At 39.7% G+C, this 27,631-nt stretch overlaps 3 protein-coding genes and 1 long non-coding RNA gene across 6 annotated transcripts; 2 read left to right on the top strand and 2 right to left on the bottom strand.

The window, feature by feature from the left end:
• Positions 1–1,304: 1,304 nt before the first annotated feature.
• On the top strand, positions 1,305–3,126 carry LOC146677122 (uncharacterized). The gene is made up of 2 exons (XM_085429475.1): positions 1,305–2,051; positions 2,791–3,126. Exons 1-2 carry the CDS (start codon positions 1,305–1,307, stop codon positions 3,124–3,126), a joined length of 1,083 nt encoding a protein of 360 aa, XP_085285601.1.
• A 1,412-nt stretch (positions 3,127–4,538) lies between these two features.
• LOC146677121 (uncharacterized) lies at positions 4,539–6,232 on the bottom strand. Its single transcript, XM_085429463.1, has one exon. The coding sequence runs from the start codon at positions 6,230–6,232 to the stop codon at positions 4,745–4,747; it is 1,488 nt and encodes a 495-aa protein (XP_085285589.1). The 3' UTR covers positions 4,539–4,744.
• Positions 6,233–11,133: 4,901 nt separating this feature from the next.
• Positions 11,134–27,223, bottom strand: LOC146677119 (uncharacterized). Its single transcript, XR_014907487.1, has 5 exons — positions 27,078–27,223; positions 13,932–14,038; positions 13,041–13,198; positions 12,556–12,613; positions 11,134–11,602 (listed from the first exon to the last, which is right to left on the bottom strand). It is a non-coding gene; the product is annotated as an uncharacterized LOC146677119 (long non-coding RNA).
• LOC146677120 (uncharacterized) lies at positions 18,193–26,619 on the top strand. Of its 3 annotated transcripts, none has more exons than XM_085418363.1 (2): positions 18,193–18,405; positions 24,236–26,619. In XM_085418363.1, the coding sequence occupies exon 2, from the start codon at positions 24,611–24,613 to the stop codon at positions 26,291–26,293; it is 1,683 nt and encodes a 560-aa protein (XP_085274489.1). In that variant the 5' UTR covers positions 18,193–18,405; positions 24,236–24,610; the 3' UTR covers positions 26,294–26,619. The 3 variants fall into 3 exon arrangements, with proteins under 3 accessions (XP_085274489.1, XP_085274482.1, XP_085274474.1); XM_085418356.1 differs by having other exon boundaries at positions 24,226–26,619; XM_085418348.1 differs by lacking the exon at positions 18,193–18,405 and adding an exon at positions 20,466–21,964 and having other exon boundaries at positions 23,320–26,619.
• Positions 27,224–27,631: the final 408 nt, after the last annotated feature.

Genomic DNA, 27,631 nt, shown 5'->3' with positions numbered 1-27,631 from the left:
TTCTGTTTGTCCAGCACGGGGATATTGAGTTCTATAAGATAAAGCCATAAACATGTTTGTCTGAGTCTTCTATCAAAAGTTACAGCGATTTATATGAAGTTGTTCAAAAACGCTTTATTTCGCCAAGACAGTGTGTTTCTCACTGTTACATGCATTTGAATGGGAAACTCACCCGAGACAAAGTATAGGTTTTCATTATGTGAATAATTTTAAAATCTTAGCTCAAACGGCTGCAAAACCTGTTCTGTTTGCCCAGCACGGGGATATTGAGTTCTATAAGATAAAGCCATAAACATGTTTGTCTGAGTCTTCTATCAAAAGTTACAGCGATTTATATGAAGTTGTTCAAAAACGCTTTATTTCGCCAAGACAATGCGTTTCTCACTGTTACATGCATTTGAATGGGAAACTCGCCTGAAACAAAGTATAGGTTTTCATTGTGTGAATAATTTTAAAATCTTAGCTCAAACGGCTGCAAAACCTGTTTGCCCAGCACGGGGATATTGAGTTCTATAAGATAAAGCCATAAACATGTTTGTCTGAGTCTTCTATCAAAAGTTACAGCGATTTATATGAAGTTGTACAAAAACGCTTTATTTCGCCAAGACAGTGTGTTTCTCACTGTTACATGCATTTGAATGGGAAACTCACCCGAGACAAAGTATAGGTTTTCATTATGTGAATAATTTTAAAATCTTAGCTCAAACGGCTGCAAAACCTGTTCTGTTTGCCCAGCACGGGGATATTGAGTTCTATAAGATAAAGCCATAAACATGTTTGTCTGAGTCTTCTATCAAAAGTTACAGCGATTTATATGAAGTTGTACAAAAACGCTTTATTTCGCCAAGACAGTGTGTTTCTTACGGAGCCCCTCTGATGACATGGTACAAAAAATAAATAAATTGTGGCCACGAAATATCATTTCGAGGCCACGAAATAGGTATAACGTGCCCACGAAATACTTATTTGTGGCCACGAAATACTATTTCGAGGGCACGAAACAGGTATAACGTGCCCACGAAATACTTATTTGTGGCCACGAAATACTATTTCGAGGCCACGAAATAGGTATAACGTGCGCACGAAATGCTAATTTGTGGGCACGAATTGGGTATAACGTGGCAACGAATTACGCATTTGTGGCCACGAAATAGATAACGTGCGCACATCTTATTGATAGAATTCCTGGACAGCTGCGTAGAGACACAAGCATAAAAGTAGGCTAAATACACCATGGACAGAGACAGTCTGAGTTTTATTTCAGGCTGGGAATGAGCTACAAATGCATTTTGAAAAGCCTGGCAATGCAAGGAACCATCATTACGGAGAGACATTTAAACCGGATATTGAGAGCCAAGTCGCTTTACAGACGTAAGTACGACCTGGACGCCGGGATAGATTTTATTGTGAACCAACTGCAAGGGCCTGGGAAGGATCACGGTTATCGGTGGATGTTTACAAAGTGCAAACAACACGGCATTGCGATCAGGAAAGAAGACGTCAGGATCCTCATCTCTTTACTGGACCCAGTAGGTTCCCAGGTTCGCCAGACCAGACGTCTCAGAAGGAGGCAATATTTTGCTCAGGGGCCTAACTTTGTGTGGCACATAGACTCTTATGACAAACTAAAGCCATATGGGATATGTATTAATGGATGCATCGACGGTTTCTCACGCAACATCATTTGGCTGCGGGCCGCACACACTAACAGTGACCCAAAGGTTATCGGAGGTTACTTTGTGGAAGCAGTGGAGAGTCGTGGGGGTTTCCCCAGGCTCGTACGAACTGACATGGGCACTGAGAACGTGTTGGTCAGAGACCTCCAGCGTTATTTACGGAGAAATGACGGGGATGATAGAGCAGGAGACAGAAGCTACGTCACAGGAGCAAGTACCGCAAACCAGAGAATTGAGAGCTGGTGGGGAGTGATGAGAAAAGAAGGAGTCGAGTCATGGATCAAGCTTCTAGGAGAACTGAAGGACGAAGGATTCTTCTTTGGGGATTTCATTGACAAAGCTCTGTCGCAGTTCTGCTTCATGCCAATCATTCAGGTAAATGACCCATATTATGATAACCAGTGGTGGTAATTAATTACATTAAATTAAGCTGTTTTAGCAGTAAGGGTAACAAAATAATTGTTTACATAGTTAAAACGACGTTACCTTTACCGTACGGTAAATGCAATGTATTCCTAACGTTGTTGAAGGTCAACTGCGCTCTGTATGTGCGTAATGGAGGCTGAAGCATCAACCCAGCCAAAGTTTTTAAATCAGGGAACACTTTGCCAATTGAACTGATCAGAAGTCAGCACGACTTAAATGTTGTTTTTTTCTGATCGGAGGACATTATCCTTGTCTGCACTCATTCTGCATCAGCAGTTATGCTGCAGCTAACGATCTGTCACTGCCAGTCTGTCAAAAGCAGTCAGGCTTCACGCATCAGTAACTCTTCAGCGCTCTATCATTGGTACTATATTGGATCCCCTCATGGGATTGAAAAATATTGATTTTGTCACCTGTATTATGCGCATAAAGTTGAAAAGCTTTGCGCATCCGCACCAAGATTAGTATTAGTATTAGTATAAAGCCCAGATCCCACAACTCAGTGGTTTGCCTGGTGTGGTTCTTTCTTTTCTTTTTTTGCCATCACTCCCTCTTCCTTTGGTTTTCATTAAACTGCATCCAAACATTGCTGCTTTTCAATTCATTTAAGGATGCACCACACTTATTTTCGACCATTTTAAAAATGCCTTGTATTACAGCTCTGACCTAATTCTTGTTTCTTCATCAGGAGGTATTGAATGACATCCGGAGTGTTTGGAATGCTCACCGTATAAGGCCCTCAAAGAATAACAACGTGCCCTGTGGGATACCTGATGTCATGTACATGGCCCCTCACCTTTGGGGTGCAGAAGACTGTCTCGTTCCACTGACAGAAGATTTGACCTTGTGTAAAAATAGCTGCACTTTTGTTAGTTCAGTCCCATGTGATGTGCAAGTATTTGATTTGTGCACAATAATAATGGAGGAATCAAGCTTGGAATTCCCATCTACCATGTCCCAGGCCCTTGATTTATATTTTCATCTCAGGGATACAGTTCGTTCACAGTTATTTGAGGCTACTTAAATGGACACAAACATACAAATGTAGTACATTTTGTACTTCAGTACGTATTCCTACAGCTTAATGTACTTATTATTAAGTAATTATTTTTCTCCAGTGTGTAGTTATCTTGTCTTTGTATCAAAATTATCAGAAAAGACTGTATAACATAATTTTCATTTTGTCCATGTCAGTAAATTAACTCATCATGAAGTGTTGCTTGCTCTTGGTAGCTACAAAGCGTGGAGTATTAAACTAAAATATGATACAGGTTAGAAAAAAAAAATCCTTTTGGGATTGAGTTAAACTTATCACACTGTTAAAGCATCAAAAGTTGTTCATAATAGTTTTTGGTACCAAAAATGTGTTCATTTCTAACAAAAAAAGAGCACCTTGGATAACAACCACATAGACTGGCAATATATCTAATGTTGTGATCAATTAGACAAGAAGACCAAGTAGGCTAAAGTGTAGAATCATAGTTGTGTCACCAATGCTCCAAATGTTTCTTGAGCCTATAATTTTGTTATTGTGGAATAGATTAAAGCAATCCCATGTTTGATAAAGAACGGCTTTTTTTCTTAAAAATCACAGCACGTGTATGACATTATAGAATGAGTAGTTAAATAACTTTCAGCTGTGTCATTAGACATGTTCATGTTTAAAGATGTATAGAATGTAACAGAGAGGACAAAGTTTTGTACCAATGAGAATGGTTTACTGGTGTCTTTCAAAATACACCATACTCAAAAACAGGTTGTATTTTGCATATAATAACAGGATAAAATAACAGTTATTTCTAAAATGTTATACAAACCTCTTTACAATGTAACCAATCTCTGTAATTGACAACTTTTCTTCTAAACCCATTAGGAACATAAAGGTTCACATTCTTGTTTCTATTAAGATTTCTGCAAACATCTGAAATACTTTAATATAGAACATGCTTAATCAGTTGGAATATGGTATTTGTAATGGTGTTGTACTTATGTATGTATATACAGTAGAAAGCACTCAGCAATCTTCCAGTTTGTAGAACTGTTACTGTATGCTATATTGGAAATATTTGTTACTCTTCCTGTAGTAAAAAAGTATTAGAATGTTAAAATTAGTAATTTATTTTGGCACTAGCCAAAAACACAGTAACAATGTGTGCAGCAGGAACAGATGCACTTCTATGTTTAGTGTACGGATTCCTACCAGGTGAAGCACTGAAAATGTTATTTAAATATGTATATGTATTTTCAACTGGTGTTGTTTTGTGGTCTCATTCCCCAACCAATTTGTTGCCTTATTTTGTCCCCAACACTCACTGCTGCTTCTGCAAAATCAGAGTGCTAAGTGCTGTCTACTACAGGTAACTCCACTTTAAAAAACCTGAACATTCCCTTTAGCTTACTATTTTAATTGGGGGGAGAAACTAAGAAAGCACTTACTGACCAGATGAAAAAAAAGGCTGCACATGAAAAAGGCACAACGGGCTACACTGTTAAGAGAACTTAACCACCCAGTCTATTGAACATTCACATTCATTCCTTCATGTTACTGTTAACTACACCCGTGTTTCTATGAACTGTTAGGGTGGAAAACCTAAAACGTGTAGGGCAGAGTGCCTTGAGGACCAAGGTTGGGTAACACTGACCTACACCACATCCATCACCCACATAGAGCTTGCGAGAATGCTGTTAAATTCACTGCGAAAGTCTGGATAGCTGTGATAACCAAGGGGCAGCTTTAGTACACATCCACATGTGTGGGATTGTGGTCTGCGGAGGAAATCTGTAGTTTCTATGAACTCAATTAGTATGGCTTTATCCAACAGATTGGATCCTGTACAGAACCGCAGGAAAAGCTGAAGATAATTGAAATCAATTTCTCCAATGTACCTTTTCAGGTAACGAGAAACTGTTGACTGGGCAGCTGTCATCTCCTCTGGAAAGATTAGAAGCTCCTTCACTGTTTTTACAGTCGGTTTTTTTTCTGCTATGAAATGATGCAGTCCTTCTGGTGGGAGTAAACCAGCTACAGAACCCACAACGGGACGCCAGCACTTGATTACAAACATTGGGGCCTGAATAAGTACTTTGTGTCCTATCTGTGCCAAAACAGGGAGCAGTGTGTCCTTGGTAGGAACCTGCTTGCACTCATGTGCATCAAGTACTTCCAGCAATTCATCTGTATCCACTGAATTGAAGTCATCCAAAGCCTTCAGGAGAACAGATCGCTCTTCTTGTGAGACGTACAAAAGAAAGGAATCTTTTAAACTACTGGTTGTTGAGCCGTACAATATCTCCTCCAGAAAGGGTATTGCAAGCTTCACTGGGAAGTAACCAGCTTGCTTCCACCCTACAACAAACACTCTAGCTATAGCCTGCCATTCTTCACACTGAAAGTCATGCCGGATGAATGGGACTTTCACCTCAACTCCCAATGTGCAGCTGTCATAGAAATCCATCCAAAATTCTGTCAGGCAGTCCCGCAAAACACCACTTCCTTCCCCCTGTTCAAGCTCTCCATTTGGTAACAACATTTTGATATTGACCTCAGATGAAATAATGTTTGAGTCCTTAAAGGCACTGATCAAATCAGTAAGACAATGACCTCTTCTAACAGTTAGTATTACGGGACAAGATCGTGGTTCAGGGGGTGCTTGGTCAGGAATATTGGCCTCTCCTGTCAGCCCCGGTGAGAGAGACAATGTGTGATGAGGTGGATCAGACTCTTTTTCTGTAAACAGTGTTTCAGGGTTTAGTTCAACCACACTAATATCCACCCTGTTATCCCCACTAATAATAACAACTGCATCAGAATCTTCACTTTCACCTACATTTGGCAGACCATCCCATGGTAATGTGTCATTCAGTTCAAAATATCCACTTGTGGAAGCTCCATCATTAATTACAAAGTTTGATGGTTCTGAATTTATGTTTTCCGCCAACAGATCATCAGTGGCCTGATTAGGTTCATTGCCAGTGAGATCTACCACAGAGGGCTGGGTTACTGCATGATTGGCCTCTACGTCTTGGGGCTGCTGTTGTGTTTTCTTTCTGGTACACAGATAAAGTCGCAGAATTTTGACTTTACTTTGCTTATACAACTCATCAACTGTACTGGAAGCATCCACATGCATCTGTGAGCTCTCAATATGAGTTGAATAGTGTGAAAGACTTTTGGTTTTTTTTGAGGTGCCATTGGGGAAAAACAGATTTTCAGCCATAAGTTTGATATTTGACACTGTTTCATTTTTATCTACAGATAAATGCCTTGTTCCACCACCACTTACAGACTTCACCTGTTTGAACCCACCCTTCGACTCATCAAAATCCATCCAGCCAACCTCAATTCGTCTAACTGTTCGTTTTGCATTTGTATTTTCTGCCCACTGAGACAATTTCTTTTTAGGAGGCATTCCCTCAGCTCCTGTCAGTCTTTGTCGTAGCCTTGAGAGTATAGATTCTTTCCTGGATGGTGACGTCCGTGACAGTGTTGCTTGTCTGCAGAAGGCCACAGTGGAGACTCTATCGCCAACTTTGGGGATGTACTTTGCCAGGTCACTGTCTGTCATTAAGGGAATGACAGTTTCATCAATCTGAAAAATATAAATAACAAATTAATAAAATTGTCAATATTAAAAAAACAATGAATACATACAACTGCATATTTTAGAGTTGTTTTTTGCTATCTACTTTTGATAACAGATACTTTTGGTAATGTGGTACACATTTGTCCAACATAAGATGAACAAAAATTGCTTTTAAAATTACTCTTTAAACATATCACGTCATTAATTAATGTCACTGATTAAACACAAATATGAAATTCAATAAATTCTTTTAGAATGTGCATAGTAAATTGTGGATTGCGGCTTTCCGTTCAAAAACAAACACACAGACACACACGCACGCACACAGCAAAAGCTGCAGTGGCTTACATTCTCATCTTCAAGTTTCTTGATCACATCTTCTTCAACTTTGCGCTCTGTTAAGAATTCTCGCAGCCGAGTATCCATAGCTGACCTCTAAACCACATGAAAATAAAATTAGTATTTTTACACTCAGTTATAAATTTTATGTAGCAGATTTTTACATGATAGCCTACCTATAAAATCACTTTATCTATGGCAAATCAGAATTTGATAATGATTGTTTTATTACTTAGATATTATCTATGGTAATGAGGAATGGAGCGATTGTCTACTTGGAGTTTAAGTAGTTCAGCATGAGCAATGACAACCTGCATCAATACAAAATCATTCCGATCACTGTATGCTTTATTAGTTCCCTTGGCAACGTGATAACCGCAGTGAGCTACTGTAACTGCAAGGCTTCATCCGATAATGCGTTGAAAGCTACGGCTCATTTAGCATGTATTACCTTAACAAGTGTGACTCACATGATGCTACTTTCAAAGGAGATGTTCAGCAAAAAAAAGGCAATTTTAAGATGCTTTCCATCTAAAACTGTTATTATTGTCCAGACCAGATTAGTTGCACCAGCTAGTATGGTGATGTGGCCAGGGTAAAAGAGAGACACCTTCGTGACACAGAGAACTAAGGTTTTATGTTGAACATACCTCATTTATTAGTAGCCTTCAGCCTTGCTCTACTTTGAAAGTGTGCTGCGGGGCCGCCGCACGTCCTACAGTTAAAAATGAGTTTACGGCTACATATTAGCACAACAAAACAACGTGTACTAACAACATGAGGATACAACATTTGAAATGTCAGCAGATACCATTTAGAACATAGTAACAATATAGGTCTGAATAAATAACTGCCGAATTGCGGGATAACAATATGAAATAAATATAAAATATAATACACTCACCTTAAGGACATCACCAACAGCAAGGACTCCGTACTATGGCTGACGCAGGTTCTAGTGAATGTGCCCTGGGATAATATATATATATATCATCAAGTGTTTCGTGGCCACAAATAAGTATTTCGTGGGCACGTTATACCTGTTTCGTGCCCTCGAAATAGTATTTCGTGGCCACAAATAAGTATTTCGTGGGCACGTTATACCTATTTCGTGGCCACAAATAAGTATTTCGTGGGAACGTTATACCTATTTCGTGGCCACAAATAAGTATTTCGTGGGCACGTTATACCTATTTCGTGGCCTCGAAATGATATTTCGTGGCCACAATTTATTTATTTTTTGTACCATGTCATCAGAGGGGCTCCGTAGTTTCTCACTGTTACATGCATTTGAATGGGAAACTCACCCGAGACAAAGTATAGGTTTTCATTATGTGAATAATTTTAAAATCTTAGCTCAAACGGCTGCAAAACCTGTTTGCCCAGCACGGGGATATTGAGTTCTATAAGATAAAGCCATAAACATGTTTGTCTGAGTCTTCTATCAAAAGTTACAGCGATTTATATGAAGTTGTTCAAAAACGCTTTATTTCGCCAAGACAATGCGTTTCTCACTGTTACATGCATTTGAATGGGAAACTCGCCTGAAACAAAGTATAGGTTTTCATTATGTGAATAATTTTAAAATCTTAGCTCAAACGGCTGCAAAACCTGTTCTGTTTGCCCAGCACGGGGATATTGAGTTCTATAAGATAAAGCCATAAACATGTTTGTCTGAGTCTTCTATCAAAAGTTACAGCGATTTATATGAAGTTGTACAAAAACGCTTTATTTCGCCAAGACAATGCGTTTCTCACTGTTACATGCATTTGAATGGGAAACTCACCCGAGACAAAGTATAGGTTTTCATTATGTGAATAATTTTAAAATCTTAGCTCAAACGGCTGCAAAACCTGTTTGCCCAGCACGGGGATATTGAGTTCTATAAGATAAAGCCATAAACATGTTTGTCTGAGTCTTCTATCAAAAGTTACAGCGATTTATATGAAGTTGTTCAAAAACGCTTTATTTCGCCAAGACAATGCGTTTCTCACTGTTACATGCATTTGAATGGGAAACTCGCCTGAAACAAAGTATAGGTTTTCATTATGTGAATAATTTTAAAATCTTAGCTCAAACGGCTGCAAAACCTGTTCTGTTTGCCCAGCACGGGGATATTGAGTTCTATAAGATAAAGCCATAAACATGTTTGTCTGAGTCTTCTATCAAAAGTTACAGCGATTTATATGAAGTTGTTCAAAAACGCTTTATTTCGCCAAGACAATGCGTTTCTCACTGTTACATGCATTTGAATGGGAAACTCGCCTGAAACAAAGTATAGGTTTTCATTGTGTGAATAATTTTAAAATCTTAGCTCAAACGGCTGCAAAACCTGTTTGCCCAGCACGGGGATATTGAGTTCTATAAGATAAAGCCATAAACATGTTTGTCTGAGTCTTCTATCAAAAGTTACAGCGATTTATATGAAGTTGTTCAAAAACGCTTTATTTCGCCAAGACAATGCGTTTCTCACTGTTACATGCATTTGAATGGGAAACTCGCCTGAAACAAAGTATAGGTTTTCATTATGTGAATAATTTTAAAATCTTAGCTCAAACGGCTGCAAAACCTGTTCTGTTTGCCCAGCACGGGGATATTGAGTTCTATAAGATAAAGCCATAAACATGTTTGTCTGAGTCTTCTATCAAAAGTTACAGCGATTTATATGAAGTTGTACAAAAACGCTTTATTTCGCCAAGACAATGCGTTTCTCACTGTTACATGCATTTGAATGGGAAACTCACCCGAGACAAAGTATAGGTTTTCATTATGTGAATAATTTTAAAATCTTAGCTCAAACGGCTGCAAAACCTGTTTGCCCAGCACGGGGATATTGAGTTCTATAAGATAAAGCCATAAACATGTTTGTCTGAGTCTTCTATCAAAAGTTACAGCGATTTATATGAAGTTGTTCAAAAACGCTTTATTTCGCCAAGACAATGCGTTTCTCACTGTTACATGCATTTGAATGGGAAACTCGCCTGAAACAAAGTATAGGTTTTCATTATGTGAATAATTTTAAAATCTTAGCTCAAACGGCTGCAAAACCTGTTCTGTTTGCCCAGCACGGGGATATTGAGTTCTATAAGATAAAGCCATAAACATGTTTGTCTGAGTCTTCTATCAAAAGTTACAGCGATTTATATGAAGTTGTTCAAAAACGCTTTATTTCGCCAAGACAATGCGTTTCTCACTGTTACATGCATTTGAATGGGAAACTCGACCGAAACAAGTATAGGTTTTCATTATGTGAATAATTTTAAAATCTTAGCTCAAACGGCTGCAAAACCTGTTCTGTTTGCCCAGCACGGGGATATTGAGTTCTATAAGATAAAGCCATAAACATGTTTGTCTGAGTCTTCTATCAAAAGTTACAGCTATTTATATGAAGTTGTACAAAAACGCTTTATTTTGTCAAGACAGTGGGTTTTAGAGTCTTCATCATTAAATCTCTGGTTGCTTCATTTTTCTATCCTATATCAGATATTTTAAAGGTTAGCTTAGGTAAAGTTCCATTCTCATGGTGAGGCAAAGTGCTTTATGTGTGTGTGTGCGCGTGTCATGAACGGCTATAAAAGGCCTATAATTAAAGAACAAAGCGGGGTTTGAGTTCGAGTTGCGGCAGACTGTCACTACTTGTAAATGGAACGCTGCCTTCCTACGGCGGACAGCTAATAACAGGAATCGGATGCGGTCCAGCCAAGTCCACAGCAACCACCATAGCAACCGCCTAGCATGACCTTAAAAACATATTCTGTCTTCATAACTATCAAAATCGTGAAATGATTTGCAAAGTGTGAAAGTGTTACAGCTGCAGAGAGCTATGGCGGTATCTATGGAAGCTGTTTACATAGCTAATAATATACGATGTAACCATGGAGACAGTCAGTCACGTTTTCTACAGTGAATAAGGTGATTGAGTGCACAGCGTCCACACTCTGCAGGGGGTAAAGACATTACTTCAATATTGTTTTATATTGATATATATTTGCCTTCTGTTGACCATCACCTCAGGTTCACCATTATAGTTTCAGCATACAAATGCACACTGTCTAAACACATTCAAAAACTCATGTCTCAGAGATAAGCACAGCTGTTCATGTTTGTCATTAGAGTTTTATTTGTAAGAAAATTATGAACTTCATATTGTGCATTAAATAAAAGAACATTTCACAACTCTGAGTCAACAGAAACAGGTAACAGAAATGTCTCTAATGTGTACAGTGTAGTGTAAGCATTAAAAGATCATAAAGGAAAAACTAACATTTATGTGAAACTAATTGTAATAAAAAATGAGCAGGTGCTTTATAGATTTAAAAGAAAGAATCTGAAAACAACACTTTTTTGGTCTAAGTGATCAAAGTAGAAAACAGAACTGATGTTCAAGAACAAACCGTAGCTGCACTAATATTACACATCTCGATCGTTGTACTGAACAGACATGTTGCTTTTAAAACCACATGCAGTGTGTGACCATGACTGTTCACTGAGACCATGAACGCCACTTCGCTGAAGCATTCTTCTTCTTCTTCTTGCCATTAAATTGGAAGCAGAAGCAGCACGAGCTGATTTGATCTACTGAAAGGAAAAAGCAGAACATCTGAGTTGAAACCAGTCAGCTGAAATCATTAAGACAGGAACAAATTCAATGCAGTGTCTCAAGTGGCTTAGCCTGTTACAACTGTTGATACAAGCTAAATACGGTTAACACACAGTGTCAGGGAGCTCCAGTGTGGGAACTAGTGGCTTTAGGTTTGTAGTCATTTAACTTTCATCCATTCATTCATTTAATTCAGGAGGAAGAAATGCCAGGTTGGTGCAGGCTGGTTACATGCATTTGGTCCCATGCTGTCTTTAATTAAATGACTTGGTTCATTTTATGGCTGGGCTGTATGTGGGGTTATATCATGTTATTTGGGCAGGAGTACCTGTCCCCTGTTAGACTTAGAAAGTTTCTCCATAAGTAGAGTTTCTAACTCTTCTAGCACATCTGTGGCTGACAGCTTTTTGGTGGCTCTTTTTACCCCACACTGGTTGTGAGTGTGTAAATAGCCCCACTAGTTATTTTGGGTTGCAGTTAACTAGGGAGGAAGGGGTGGGTATGCCATGATTAGGTGAATAACAATTATATGTGATACATAAATTTCACAATGCATGCATATATCTCTATCAATTAAACCTGGCCTGAGGGCTGCCATTTTTTACATTCAGTTATTTCTCTTAGAAATGTTGGAACTAAATAATGAATGTGTTACAGTTAAAGTGAAACACTGGTCAGTGTAAATGGCTCATTGGGACACAGAAACCTTTAAATTAAACCTGATATCTAGTGTCAAACAATATCAAAGCTGTAAAAGATGTTTACATTCAGAATTTATAAAACTATGATTGTAAATAAATTCAAACAAGTGAGCTTTTCTCTTTGTGCTGAATATCAACACTGTGGTTTCTTAGACTGTAAGCTTTACTTTAGTGCAACCAGTTGCAGAAGCTGCCACTCCAAATGTCTTTTGATAACAAGAAAAAAATACCTTTTCAGTACACGGCCTGAAGTTCTTCTCCGAAATCTTCTGCAATCGGCTTTGTCTGCTGGTTTGAAGACAATAAACCATAAAAAAGATGATTTAGTCACTTTGTCTGTATCATGCAGCTCGAATGTGTCGTGTAACGATGTTGAATAGCCGTCGTTATCCCTCTGCTGCGTCAGTAGGATTGTACTGTACAGCATCTCATTGATATGTGAGGAATGCTAATGTAACACGATAACAGACTTACATCATTAAAATATAAAGTGCAGGAGATATTTAGATATTTTTTATATCTATATTACATTTTATAGCTGACGGATATTACTAAATAGATAGAATTTACTAAATAGCTGGATGAACATGAAAAATATGTCTATAATAACAAATGACCATGAGAGCCAGTAGAATTAATTCAGCTGGACACTCGAAAGACGTCCTTAAATGCTCTTTAAGTGGCAGAACAGATGAACAAACAGTTAATCGCTTACTTGAGATGAAATCTGCTCAGCTACTTTGAAAACAGCTTCTAACTGGTTCCTCCTTTAACAGGATGACTGCTCAGGGGTAAGGCCATCATGCAATCCAGCAACCTTTATGGTTCTGCTTTGATTCACCAGGAACTATTAGGGAAACCTTCCAGCGCCTCCTGTGAAAGACACAGGCATAAACACACAAACATTTATTAACATGTTCCACAGTGTTCCAGTTTGATTTTCTTATCCTGTGGACAACAACGTACATGGATGCAGGTTTATTGTTAACTTTTGTAAGGTTTATTTAATGAACATATCCAGCTGCAGCTCCACTGTGATCCTGAACTGGATAAGCACTTAAGAAAATGTGTCAATAAATGGACAAACATCAACTTACTATATTTATCCAAACAGACGGGACCAATAATGCTTCGCTGAGTTAGAGACTTTAACAGACTCTTCTATGTAAGAATGTCTCGTGCTGATATACCTGCAAACTTGACAACAAAGGTTTTTCAGACTACATGTAGCTGTCCTCTATGTCAGCTAACACATTTACATTTATGTCACACTTATTTCTGCTTTCCCATTTTATAATTATTACTTACATTTTGATTAGATACCTTGAGTTTGTAAATGATCAGATTACATAATTGGAATACAATGTATCCAATTCAGGGTTGCGGGAGGATGAAGCCTATCCCAGCTGATACAGGACAAAGACAGGCTGCCAGTTTATTGCAGGGCTAATACAATATGTGTAACAGAAAATCCACTTAAATGTTTGATATTTCTTATAATAATCATAATTATGACTATTATTTAAAGGTTTCTTCATAAATACATTTTGATTTTTTATAACCCCTAAAATATAAACCTGAGCTGTTTCAGATTCTGACCTCTGACCTCAGTGACCTGGCTGTGTCCTCACTGCAGCTCCCTCTTGGAAGTACGTCTGCTTCTTGTCTTCCCCCAGTGTTGACCGCCTGATATCAAGATATCACGTACTGTAACTGAGGAACAAAAAAGGACAAACACTTGCCTTCATTTAAAAGTACATTCATACAGAGATAATCTATGGAAACACACTAGTTCACAGTTTGGGAGGAACCAGTTCCTGTGAAACATTTCTGTATATGAACATCATGTGGAGAATGAATGAAATGAGTTCTTCAGGTGACTCAGCAGTCCCACACTGACAAATGAAATCTAGTTAAACTATTAAGCATATTTGCTCTTCTGAAATCTGTGTTAAACAACAACAAACATAAATTAGTAACAAAAACTACAGCTGAGTATAGGCTTTACAAACCACCAGCAGCCATAATGCTAAATTTTAATCTTCAAATGTTTCTGAGCTGTCTTCAACCTGCTTTTAGCACATTAAAGTCTCAATAAATAAAGTCAATGCAGACTCAATCCTAAATGTTCAGCACACAGAGACACAGAGGTACTGTTTAAAGTTTAGTGTTAACTTGAGTCACTGATCATTCACAGTATTACAGAGTCTGGCAGTCTTTGCATGATGTCCACGTCACTGTAAGTTTCTAGCTGACTCTCAGGTGTGCCAGCAGGAAAGAGTAATAATAACCTGCATCCTGAGGTTTGTCATGCAGGATTAAAGGAGCCAAGCTTTGTTCACACAGCTAGGATTGTATTTTACACTGACCCTGGGTCAGTATCAACTTCAAGAAGACAGCTGTAACTGTTGATAGAAGAATCACACACACATATTTATGGCTTTGCCTTATAGAATTCAGCATCTCAGTGCTCAGGAAATAGGTTTTGCAGCTGTTTGAGCTAAGATTTTCAAGTTATTCACAAATTAAAACCTATACTTTGTGTCGGGCAAGAACTAAATTCAAATGCATGTAACAGTGAGAAACGCACTGTCTTGGCGAAGTAAAGCGTTTCTCATCAACTTCATAGAGCTTGCTGTAACTTTTGATAGAAGACTCAGACAAACATATTCATGGCTTTATCTTATAGACTTCAATATCCCCCCAATGTGTGTGTGAGTCTTCTCTCAAAATTTACAGCTGTCTTTATGAAGTTTATGGAAAAACGCTTTATTTCACCACGTTAGTGCGTTTCTCGCTATTACATGCATTTGAATGGAGTTCTCGCCCGACACAAAGTATAGGTTTTCAATTTGTGAATAACTTGAAAATCTTAGCTCAAACAGCTGCAAAACCTATTTCCTCAGCACGGAGATGCTGAATTCTATAAGGCAAAGCCATAAATATGTTTGTGTGTGAGTCCTCTATCAAAAGTTACAGCTGTCTTCATGAAGTTGATACTGACCCAGGGTCAGTGTAAAATACAAGTTATTCACATAATGAAAACTTATACTTTGTTTCGTGCAAGAACTCCATTCAAATGCATGTAATAGTCAGAAACGCACTGTCTCGGCGAAATGAAGCCTTTTTGTACAACTTCATGAAGTTAGCTGTAACTTTTGATAAAAGGCTCAAAGCAGAGGGATAACGACGGCTATTCAACATCGTTACACGACACATTCGAGCTGCATGACGCAGACAAAGTGACTAAATCATCTTCTTTGTGGTTTATTGTCTTCAAACCAGCAGACAAAGCCGATTGCAGAAGATGTCGGAGAAGAACTTCAGGCCGTGTACTGAAAAGGTATTTTTTTCTTGTTATCAAAAGACATTTGGAGTGGCAGCTTCTGCAACTGGTTGCACTAAAGTAAAGCTTACAGTCTAAGAAACCACAGTGTTGATATTCAGCACAAAGAGAAAAGCTCACTTGTTTGAATTTATTTACAATCATAGTTTTATAAATTCTGAATGTAAACATCTTTTACAGCTTTGATATTGTTTGACACTAGATATCAGGTTTAATTTAAAGGTTTCTGTGTCCCAATGAGCCATTTACACTGACCAGTGTTTCACTTTAACTGTAACACATTCATTATTTAGTTCCAACATTTCTAAGAGAAATAACTGAATGTAAAAAATGGCAGCCCTCAGGCCAGGTTTAATTGATAGAGATATATGCATGCATTGTGAAATTTATGTATCACATATAATTGTTATTCACCTAATCATGGCATACCCACCCCTTCCTCCCTAGTTAACTGCAACCCAAAATAACTAGTGGGGCTATTTACACACTCACAACCAGTGTGGGGTAAAAAGAGCCACCAAAAAGCTGTCAGCCACAGATGTGCTAGAAGAGTTAGAAACTCTACTTATGGAGAAACTTTCTAAGTCTAACAGGGGACAGGTACTCCTGCCCAAATAACATGATATAACCCCACATACAGCCCAGCCATAAAATGAACCAAGTCATTTAATTAAAGACAGCATGGGACCAAATGCATGTAACCAGCCTGCACCAACCTGGCATTTCTTCCTCCTGAATTAAATGAATGAATGGATGAAAGTTAAATGACTACAAACCTAAAGCCACTAGTTCCCACACTGGAGCTCCCTGACACTGTGTGTTAACCGTATTTAGCTTGTATCAACAGTTGTAACAGGCTAAGCCACTTGAGACACTGCATTGAATTTGTTCCTGTCTTAATGATTTCAGCTGACTGGTTTCAACTCAGATGTTCTGCTTTTTCCTTTCAGTAGATCAAATCAGCTCGTGCTGCTTCTGCTTCCAATTTAATGGCAAGAAGAAGAAGAAGAATGCTTCAGCGAAGTGGCGTTCATGGTCTCAGTGAACAGTCATGGTCACACACTGCATGTGGTTTTAAAAGCAACATGTCTGTTCAGTACAACGATCGAGATGTGTAATATTAGTGCAGCTACGGTTTGTTCTTGAACATCAGTTCTGTTTTCTACTTTGATCACTTAGACCAAAAAAGTGTTGTTTTCAGATTCTTTCTTTTAAATCTATAAAGCACCTGCTCATTTTTTATTACAATTAGTTTCACATAAATGTTAGTTTTTCCTTTATGATCTTTTAATGCTTACACTACACTGTACACATTAGAGACATTTCTGTTACCTGTTTCTGTTGACTCAGAGTTGTGAAATGTTCTTTTATTTAATGCACAATATGAAGTTCATAATTTTCTTACAAATAAAACTCTAATGACAAACATGAACAGCTGTGCTTATCTCTGAGACATGAGTTTTTGAATGTGTTTAGACAGTGTGCATTTGTATGCTGAAACTGTAATAGTGAACCTGAGGTGATGGTCAACAGAAGGCTAATAGATATCAATATAAAATAATATTGAAGTAATGTCTTTATCCCCTGCAGAGTGTGGACGCTGTGCACTCAATCACCTTATTCACTGTAGTAAACATGCACCGCTAGCTCAAGTGACTGACTGTCTCCATGGTTACATCGTATATTATTAGCTATGTAAACAGCTTCCATAGATACCGCCATAGCTCTCTGCAGCTGTAACACTTTCACACTTTGCAAATCATTTCACGATTTTGATAGTTATGAAGACAGAATATGTTTTTAAGGTCATGCTAGGCGGTTGCTATGGTGGTTGCTGTGGACTTGGCTGGACCGCGTCCGATTCCTGTTATTAGCTGTCCGCCGTAGGAAGGCTGCGTTCCATTTACAAGTAGTGACAGTCTGCCGCAACTCGAACTCAAAACCCCACTTTGTTCTTTAATTATAGGCCTTTTATAGCCGTTCATGACACACGCACACACACACATAAAGCACTTTGCCTCACCATGAGAATGGAACTGTTAAGAGAATTTTTATTTTAGTTAAATCATTAAAGTATAATCAAGTAGAAACAAGTATGCCTTATAATCAAGTGTTTATATATTTTCACACGGTAAAGCTTACTGTTGAAAAGAACACAATGTATTCCTTGCTTAAGTGTGTGAGATGTTTGACAAAGACAGGACATATACATGCATTCTTTACTTCAGTGTCTGCGATGTCAGATAAGCATGAATACTGCAGTGTCGTTGTTTTTCAGTTTGTGTGCAGAAGTTAGATAGCTAAGACAATGCCTGAGCTCTCCCCTCTTCAGTTGAAAGAGGAAGTACTATGTAACCCATTTTGCCTTATAAATAAAGCGAGTAAACGGTGCTCGGTGTGTTAGTCTGCTCAGAGACTCTCACCCGTGCGCACGTCTTTGAAACTCTGAGTCGGTCTGCCAGTGTCTCATTTCTCTCTTACTGTGTTTGAACAAATTGTCAACCCTTGACATTTAATTGGTCCTTCGAGCCGGATAACTGACTGTTATTTTAACGTCTAGTTTTCCACAGACGGTCTCCATCGGATCCTGACGTCGTGACGCCTGCGCTGGAAGAAATCTGATCAGTAAAACGAAAAACCCGGGAACGTGAATTCGATCTCCGGTCAGCGTTCGGCCTTCACGGCTCCAGGACCCGATGAGCACCGGATCTTAAAACGCAGCGCCACAGTAGAGGTGAATATGACACGCATTCCACCAAGCGCTAAAATACGTTGATATTGAGATTTTCCTTTAAGTAGTGTGTAAACCTAGGTACGCCGACAGATCTCAGTGTCCATGCGGGACTAAGAAGACGACAGGCAAGAGCGAAATTCTAGAAAAATCGCTATTAAAAGTTCCGGTCGCTCTGGGAGTGGCTGCAACGGAACAGGTTTCCGGTCACTCAAGAAGAGTGGCTGAAGGTGAAGGTGTTACACAAATAAATAGGCCTACGGAAAATCTCAATAAAAATCATAGAAACGCGCTTTGTTTGTGAGGAGTGAGTTGTTTTTACGACCCAATACGCGGTCGAACCACTTCTCAAACTGTTTTCCTGTGTACACTCACGTATTGGTAAAGGTGGAAAAAAGGGTTGTGCTTCATCACGTAAAATTGATAACCGCTCTCTCAATTAGTGGGAGAGTAGAAGGCTGTTATCGAAAACCCATTCTCACTTTTTCATGCCAAAGAAGGTGTCACAGTTCTGACGTAATTAGTTCAAAATGGGTAACTCTAAAACTAAAGTAAAATTAACAGCAGATGAAGGATGGTTGGAAAAAAACTGTCCAAATGCAGGAAGAGTCAGTGCAAATAGGTGGAGAAATCCACATAAAATTTATTGCCCAGCCTGGCAAGGCAAATGCAATCAAGAATCAATAACTGCTTTAAAGGCTGCTTTACAAAAAGAATTATTTGAGGAAAAGAGCCAAAAGAAAAAAGCAAAACGCTTAGCAGAATGGCACCTTTTCAAGGCGTGGATGGTAGAAAACGATAAACGCATTGCTAAACGTGCCCAAAAGCAGGAAACTAAAGATAAACAGAAAACTGCAGGAGAAGAAAAACCGTACCCCCCTCCTTATGCTCTTCAGCCTGCACAGCCTGCAGCAGCTGCACCTAACCTTACGTCAGCACTTCCTGTAAGCTCTCCTCACAAACCTTTTGTTTCAAATCCCTATATGGAGGCCAGACAACAACTTGATCTTATGACTAAGCATGGTCATTCCAAAAAAACAGAAATTGTAGGTCAGTTTCCAATGGTAGCCTTATCTAACCCCAGGTACGGTCAACCCACTGGTCCCCCAGACGCCCAAGGAGTCATACCAGTAGACGGTGAGCCTTTAATTTATGCATTCCGACCCTGGTCTCATAAAGACAGAGAGAATGTACTAAAAGATGTGCCACCCCTTAAAGAAGGCTTCCGGCCGTGGCGAGATGCAGTGGAATTGATCCGTCAGGGGTGGGGTTTAAATGGTCATGAGATTCATCAAGTTTTTCAAGATTTATTAGGTTTAAGTCTTCCTAGAGCTAGAGGTCAATTTACAGGAAATGATTTAAACGGTGACGTGTTGGGGCCAGACACTCCCCAATTAATACAGGAGCTTAATAACTTGTATGGCAGAATAGAAGTTATTTTAGCCCCAAGGCCAGATTATGGAAAGATAGGAGAGTGCAAACAAAAGGAAGGAGAGACAGCATCAGACTATTTGGATCGCCTACGCCCAGTTTTCAGACAAAACTCAGGGCTAAATTATGATGCCGATCCACTGTCTGCTTTTCAACAACAATTAAAAAATGCCTTCCTAAATGGTCTACTGCCTAAGATAAAAGCACATGTAGACAAACACTGGGTCACTCAAAATACAGGAACCTTGCCTGAAGCCCTACAATATGCTGAGCATGCAGTCAAAATTCAAAAACAAAAAGAAAAAACAGAAGGAGTTTTCATGATTGATCCAGAGACAGGCTTTATAGCCTTCTCAGGACAGCAACACACGGCAGGTTTTAAGCAAAGTAGGGGAAAGCAAAAAGCAGGACAAAGAAGAGATAGAAGAGATATGAGATGTTATAACTGTGGTAAAATCGGGCACTTTGCTCGAAACTGTAGAAATGTAAGCCAAGAACAGGAAGGTGGAGATGACAGGCGCAGACGCCGTGATGAATGACTAGCACAAGAAAAGGGAAGTGAAACAAGTGAAGGGGAAGTTTACAACATTGAACAACTACTGTTAGGCTCAGAAGCAAAGCCCACCGTTATAGTGCACGTTAACGGGGTCCCAATAAAATTCCTTTGCGACACAGGTGCTTGTAAAACTGTCCTAACAGTAGAAGTCCCAAATTTAACCTCTTCAAAAGATACCTTAATCGTGAAATCAGCCTCAGGACATGTGACAAAACAGCATCTAACCGACCCCCTTTTTATGTCACATAGAGATAGTGGCCGTGCCTGCAAAAATCAGTGCATCTATGATCCATCTTGTCCACTAAATTTGTTAGGAAGAGATGCTTTAACAAAATTAAAAATAGGAGTTTTTCCTGAAGAAAGTGGCATGAAAGCCAGACTCCTACTCTCTGAAAGTCAGAGCCAAACTGAAGATATTTTTGTTTGTGAAGGTTTAGGTGAGCCAAATTATTACTGGGCCTTAGATTTACCAAAACTTGAACCATTAGAGGCCAAAGCTAATATGTACTTACCTGAGCACTCACATAGACAGGACCCAGCAAAATATCACAACACCTTGTGGTATAAATATGTCCCAGGTCCAGACAAAATTTATGATCAACAAGTGCACAGACTAGGACCGCAAAAACTAGTCCTACAACACCTGTATGTGACACAGAGTGGTAATGCAGTATGCTCAGTGTTACAGACAGATGCAGTGCAGCGCTTAAATAAGATATGCAACCCTCATGTATCTGTTGCACGCAACGACCAAACGCCTTGGTCTGAGTTAGGCACAGTGCTGAGAAATGTAGAAATGGACAGATATGACAAAATAGAGTGTGAGGACTGGCAAAAAGGCCGTAGAACTGGGTGCATGAGGCTAACGCTGTGTTGGCCGGTGACAGCCACACCAGCCACACATTTAGCCACAACAGAGCAAGATGAATGACAAGTATTAACAATTGAAGCACATCCAGAACTAGAGAAGCTGCCACAAACATTATGGTCTCAAGGACCCACGGATGTAGGCCTAATAAAAGGAGCAGATCCAGTAGTGGTGAAAACTACAACCTCATATAGGCCTGTAAAACCACAATATCCCTTGAGTGCAGAGGCAAAAGAAGGTATCAGACCAGTCATAGCAGAGATGCAAAAAGCAGGTATTCTCGTGAAAACTAATGAAGCCACGTGTAATACACCAATTTTTCCAGTAAAAAAGGCTAATACAGGAAAATATCGCTTAGTTCATGATCTAAGAGCAATAAATGAGGTAACAGAGCAAATACCTCCAGTGGTTGCAAATCCACACACAATTCTAAATCAAGTAACACCAAAAGAACGGTGGTTCTCTGTAATAGACTTGTCCAATGCCTTCTTCTCTGTACCTCTGCACCCTGACTCACAGAAGTTATTCGGATTCACCTTTGACAATCAAAAGTATACTTATACAAGGTTGCCTCAGGGATTCCAGAATAGCCCAACTCTGTATGCAGAGGCTTTGAGAAAATCAATGTCATCTTGTACGCTCCCTGCCCCAGGGCAGTTCTTGTTGTATGTAGATGATATATTGATCACAGGCCATACAAAAGATGAGTGCAAAGAAAACACATTAACAGTTTTGCAACATCTCGCAGAGCAAGGCCATAAAGTGTCACAGCATAAACTGCAATTGTGGAGCCAGGAAGTAACATACCTTGGCCACAAATTGACAGGACAAGGCAGGCAGCTGTTAGAGAGCAGAAAGATAGCAGTCCAAAATGCCCCAAAACCAGTAACTAAACAACAAATGATGAGTTTTTTAGGACTGTGCAATTTCTGTAGATGCTGGATTCCAGAATACGCATTACTAGCTCAACCACTACAGAACCTCATTTATGGTAAAGATCTAGCATTAAAAGACAAAGTACAATGGATTCCAGAAGCAGAAAAAGCTTTCGTTGATTTGAAAATAGCACTGCAGACATGTACCGTCTTAGCATTACCAGACTATGGAAAACCTTTCGTTCTCCATGTTGATGGTGCAGGAGGGTATATGAAAGCAGTCTTAACTCAAGCTTTTGGAGAAAAACAACGTCCATTAGCTTTCTACTCATGCAAACTTGACTCTGTAGCTGCTGGATTACCTACCTGTGTTCAGGCATGCGCAGCAGCAGCAGAGGCAGTTAAAAAATGTGCAGACATTGTTCTAGGACATAAATTGATCATCAAAGTCCCACATGCAGTGACCTCTATTTTGCTCCAAGCGAACCTCTCTTTCCTCACGCATGCAAGACAACTTTCTTATGTGGGGATTCTACTTACACAATCACACATAAAAATAGAGAAGTGTGGCCAGCTAAACCCAAGTACACTTTTGCCGACTTCTCTGGACGGAGAACAACACTGTTGCATTCAAAAATTAGAGGAAGATACAAAACCTCGCACTGATATATACAGCTCCCCCCAGAGCAGTTTCAGTAATGTTTTTGTGGACGGCTCAGCGTCAAAAGACATTCACGGTAGAAATTGTGTGGGTTATGCGGTCACAACTGTTGATAAAGTGATAGAAGCAAAAGCTCTCAGCTCCTCAAACTCTGCTCAAAGCGCAGAACTAACCGCAGTCATCAGAGCATGTACTTTATATAAGGGTCAAAGTGTTAATGTTTACACAGACAGTCAATATGTCTATTCAGCAGTTCATCATTTCGCTAAAATATGGCATAACAGAGGAATGACAACTTCCTCAGGCAACACAGTTCAACATGCAAACCTTCTAAAAAAGCTATTAGAAGTAATAACGTTGCCAAAAGAATTAGCACTATGCAAATGTGCAGCTCATCAAAAGGATGACACAGAAATTACGAGAGGAAATAACTTTGCTGACAAAGCAGCAAAAGCAGCTGCAGAAAAACAAATTGATGTTTTAACAACAGAAACCATAGATCTAATACCTTTAGAAATACTAGCAGATGCACAGAAAACAGCATCGCTGAGTGAACAAAAATCTTGGGTGAAAGATGGAGCAGAATTAAAAGACAACCTTATGATGTGTAATGGCAAACCAGTGCTTCCAAAATCTTTGCATAGAACTGCTGCTTTAGTGACACATGGGAAAACTCATGTGTCATCAGGAGGGATGATTAATATTCTTAATAAACAATTCTATACAAAAAATTTTGAAAGTTCAGCACAAGAGTTTATCAGAACATGTATGATTTGCCAAAGACACAACGCACAGGGAAATCTACGTCCAAAGCGAGGGCATTTCCCTATACCACCGCATCCATTTCACACTGTCCACATGGATTTCATAGAATTAAATGAATCACAATCCTCCAAATATGCACTTGTGATAATTGATGTATTTTCCAAGTGGCCAGAAATATACCCAGTGAAAAAAGCAGATGCAATATCAGTAGCAAAATGTCTATGTAATCATTTTATTCCAACGTACGGTATTCCATCTCTGATAAGATCAGACAATGGCACACATTTTGTAAATGAAGTAATAAGTAAAGTTTCTGAAGCTTTAGGCTTCAGCATAAAACATCACTGTTCTTATCATCCACAAAGTGCAGGATTAGTCGAGAGAACTAACGGCACAATTAAACAAAGGTTGAGGAAATGTATGGAAGAGACTAAAAAACCTTGGCCTGAATGTCTAAGCTTGGTTAAATTATGGATGAGAATAACTCAAGGAACAGGTGGTCTAACGCCATTTGAAATCGTACATGGCAGACATTTTCCACTCCCCATAATGAGTGAGCCAATTAATAAATCTATTGCAGAAACAACAATGGCAGAATGGATGACAAAACTATTTGAGAATAAAGAAGTGAGATTAAGCAATCAACTGCCGAGTGACTTTTCTTCAGTTTCTTGCAGGTTGAACCCCGGTGATTGGATTCTGATTAAAGTCCTCCAGCGGAAAAACTGGAGTGCTCCAAAGTGGGAAGGTCCCTTCCAGGTGCTACTTACCACACCCACAGCGTGTAAGATAGCCGAACGAGTTTCGTGGATTCATCAATCCCACGTGAAGAAAGTGTTTGCACCACAATAAGACGCCGGTTCCCCTGACTCTTACGTGAACCCCTGCTGGAGGACAGGGCTGAACGGGTTTCCCGCCCTGTGCTTCCTCGGCAGTGCTACTCACGTGGGAGCTCGGGTGTGCCTGGTCGCCCTGAAGATTAGACTGACCTATCCCACCGAAGAGCAGAACCAATAATAACACCAGGGACGCCTGAATAAAATCTCAACAAGATGACTGAGGAAAACAACCTGATAAATCCAGAAGAAGAACCAGCTTCAGAATCAATGCTAGCACCAGTTCCAGCCCCAAAGCTGTTGTGCTTGGGCGCTTGTGACATCAAACGAAAACTACTCATGTGCTACATATTCTGTCTAATGGCTATCCTCCTGATGACGACACTCTTTTGGTTGATGCCCAGTGGAACCCACAAGACAGTACCAATTATTCTCCGACCTAAGAGGTGGACCCACGACAACTCGCACCTGAAGGAGATAGACAAAGAACACAACCACCCGTGGCTGAACAATGCATGGTACCGGTATGTCCATGACAGAGTGCACAGAGAAGACAATGCCGCAAACTGCTATGTCTGCTCACATATGCCCACGACAGCACTCCATGCCACAGTGTATGGAAAACCCCCAACCAAGGCTGAAGCACTCTGCATATATGACAAAGCCATTACCGGGACCTGCTCAACACCAGGAACACCTGTGATGGTGATAGGTGGATCCATAAAGGACCAAAACAGCAACACATGCCACAACACTACACAATATATAGTCCCACAGAGTGTAAAGTCTTTAATCTACAACATAACAAACTGCACCCACCAGTACCCAAATATAAACTACACCTGCAATGAAGCCTACTGGGTGCATATAAACGTCAGCCATAGAAAACTGAAATCATTCTCAGTTGTTTTGCCACCTGACATACAACACCCAGTGTGCTTTAACTTCACAGGAGCAACCGGACAAACAGGTACGCCCCAGGGTCTGAAGAAATTAGGACAAAACCGAAACTGCTCCATGATCCTGGCGGCACCAGATTGGGATGGCATCGGCTCATCGACAGGTACATACTGGGTACAGGGCGCAGCTTGGGCGTGTGGCCTGAAAGTCTATTTCATGCTGCCACCAAACAGCACCGGACTCTGTGCCCCTGTTCTGGTATCTGACCACACCTTTAAGATGTCAGTGAACAGCAACACCAGAGCTAAACGTAGCACAGGCCTCAAGCCCCATGATCCATATCTTGGTTCTGATGTACCAGATGACTTCAAACTCTGGACCAAGAGCCAGAAGGTAATACACGCTTTGTTTCCATGGATAGGAGTAGGGAAACACGCACTACGGATAGAAACCCTGGACTATCGTTTTGGATTATTTTTAAATGCTTCAACCCGCATTAATCAAGGACAGAATGAAGAAATTGATGCAATTCGCATCACTGTCATGCAGCACCGAGTGGCTTTAGACATCATTCTCGCAGAGAAAGGTGGTCTCTGCGTATTGTTTAACACTACATGTTGTACCTACATACCTGATAACATCCATTCATTAAACATGACAAATGCTTTGAATGTTTTGAAACAACTGAGAGACGCTCAGCAGCAGGACTACGTTACCGATACTCAAGGTTGGTGGGACTGGCTGCTGAGCGGCTCTTGGAAATCTCTACTGATTAAAGGCCTGTTGGCCCTTTTCAGTGTGATGTTACTATTTTGCCTTTTCATTGCTTGTATTATCCCATGTCTGAGAAGCATAATGACAAACATGTTCAAGCGTATGTTAGGAAACCATGTCTTGGCTCAGTCAGTTATGGAGGATCCCTATCGTCAGTATGGTATGCTGAGTGTGGGAGAGAGAGAAGAAAATCTCTATGACAATCTTGACAAGCTTGTTGTTTAATTATTTCACTGAATGACGTGCAAGTTGAAAATGTGACTAACAAGTGACTATGCATTGAGTAAAACATGTGAAATATATTAACATCAGGAGGGAATGTTAAGAGAATTTTTATTTTAGTTAAATCATTAAAGTATAATCAAGTAGAAACAAGTATGCCTTATAATCAAGTGTTTATATATTTTCACACGGTAAAGCTTACTGTTGAAAAGAACACAATGTATTCCTTGCTTAAGTGTGTGAGATGTTTGACAAAGACAGGACATATACATGCATTCTTTACTTCAGTGTCTGCGATGTCAGATAAGCATGAATACTGCAGTGTCGTTGTTTTTCAGTTTGTGTGCAGAAGTTAGATAGCTAAGACAATGCCTGAGCTCTCCCCTCTTCAGTTGAAAGAGGAAGTACTATGTAACCCATTTTGCCTTATAAATAAAGCGAGTAAACGGTGCTCGGTGTGTTAGTCTGCTCAGAGACTCTCACCCGTGCGCACGTCTTTGAAACTCTGAGTCGGTCTGCCAGTGTCTCATTTCTCTCTTACTGTGTTTGAACAAATTGTCAACCCTTGACAGGAACTTTACCTAAGCTAACCTTTAAAATATCTGATATAGGATAGAAAAAATGAAGCAACCAGAGATTTAATGATGAAGACTCTGGGTTCTGTAGTGACCTGAATGACTCTTTGCATACAATTTATTGAAGAGGACTTTAGAATGCACTTTACATTTAGACTGTTGCTGTTTAATTTTTTACATTGTTGCGGTGTTATGTCATGAATAAAGTTCACCTGCTGGGGGTTTGATGGATCAGATCATCATAATCAATGGGTCCTGAGGTGGGCGGGACTGTCTCTGGTGATGTCACCATGAAGGAACAGCATCTGGCACGTGTTGCTGAAACATCCCAGTACACTGGTGTAGTTTCCTCTCCAGCTGTTTGACATTTGACACTTCAAAATTAAGGGGAAGAAGAAGAAACAGTGTTAGGTCAGGTGACCACATGGTTTCTAAAGTAACTGACAGGAAGTAACCAGGCCGTTAGAAATGGATGGCATGTGTTTAGAGTTACTGGAGTTGGGTAACTCTACTTACCAAAAGCAGAAGCACACAGATGAAGGATCAGATGCTGAATGTTGCAGGAACATGCTCGTGCGGTGGTCATTCAGTGCTGCTCCGGCAGGTTAGACAGTCCAAGACTGATAATACTGCCCATCTGAGAGTTTGAAAACACACATGCAAAGATTTATTTTGTATTACAGTCAAAGTTGGATGTTCATTTTTGTCCTTTAAAAATGTTTGTGTATTTGAAAGCACTAACATTTAAGGATGACTTGGATCGTCT

The sequence above is a fragment of the Rhamphochromis longiceps genome, linkage group LG2 (genome assembly GCF_057381845.1).
Source record: "Rhamphochromis longiceps isolate RC_006_pf linkage group LG2, R_longiceps_female_GT1.1, whole genome shotgun sequence".
NCBI lineage: Eukaryota > Metazoa > Chordata > Actinopteri > Cichliformes > Cichlidae > Rhamphochromis > Rhamphochromis longiceps.
The sequence above is the reverse complement of the archived record's forward strand: the minus strand, read 5'-3'. Positions and strand labels throughout refer to the sequence as shown.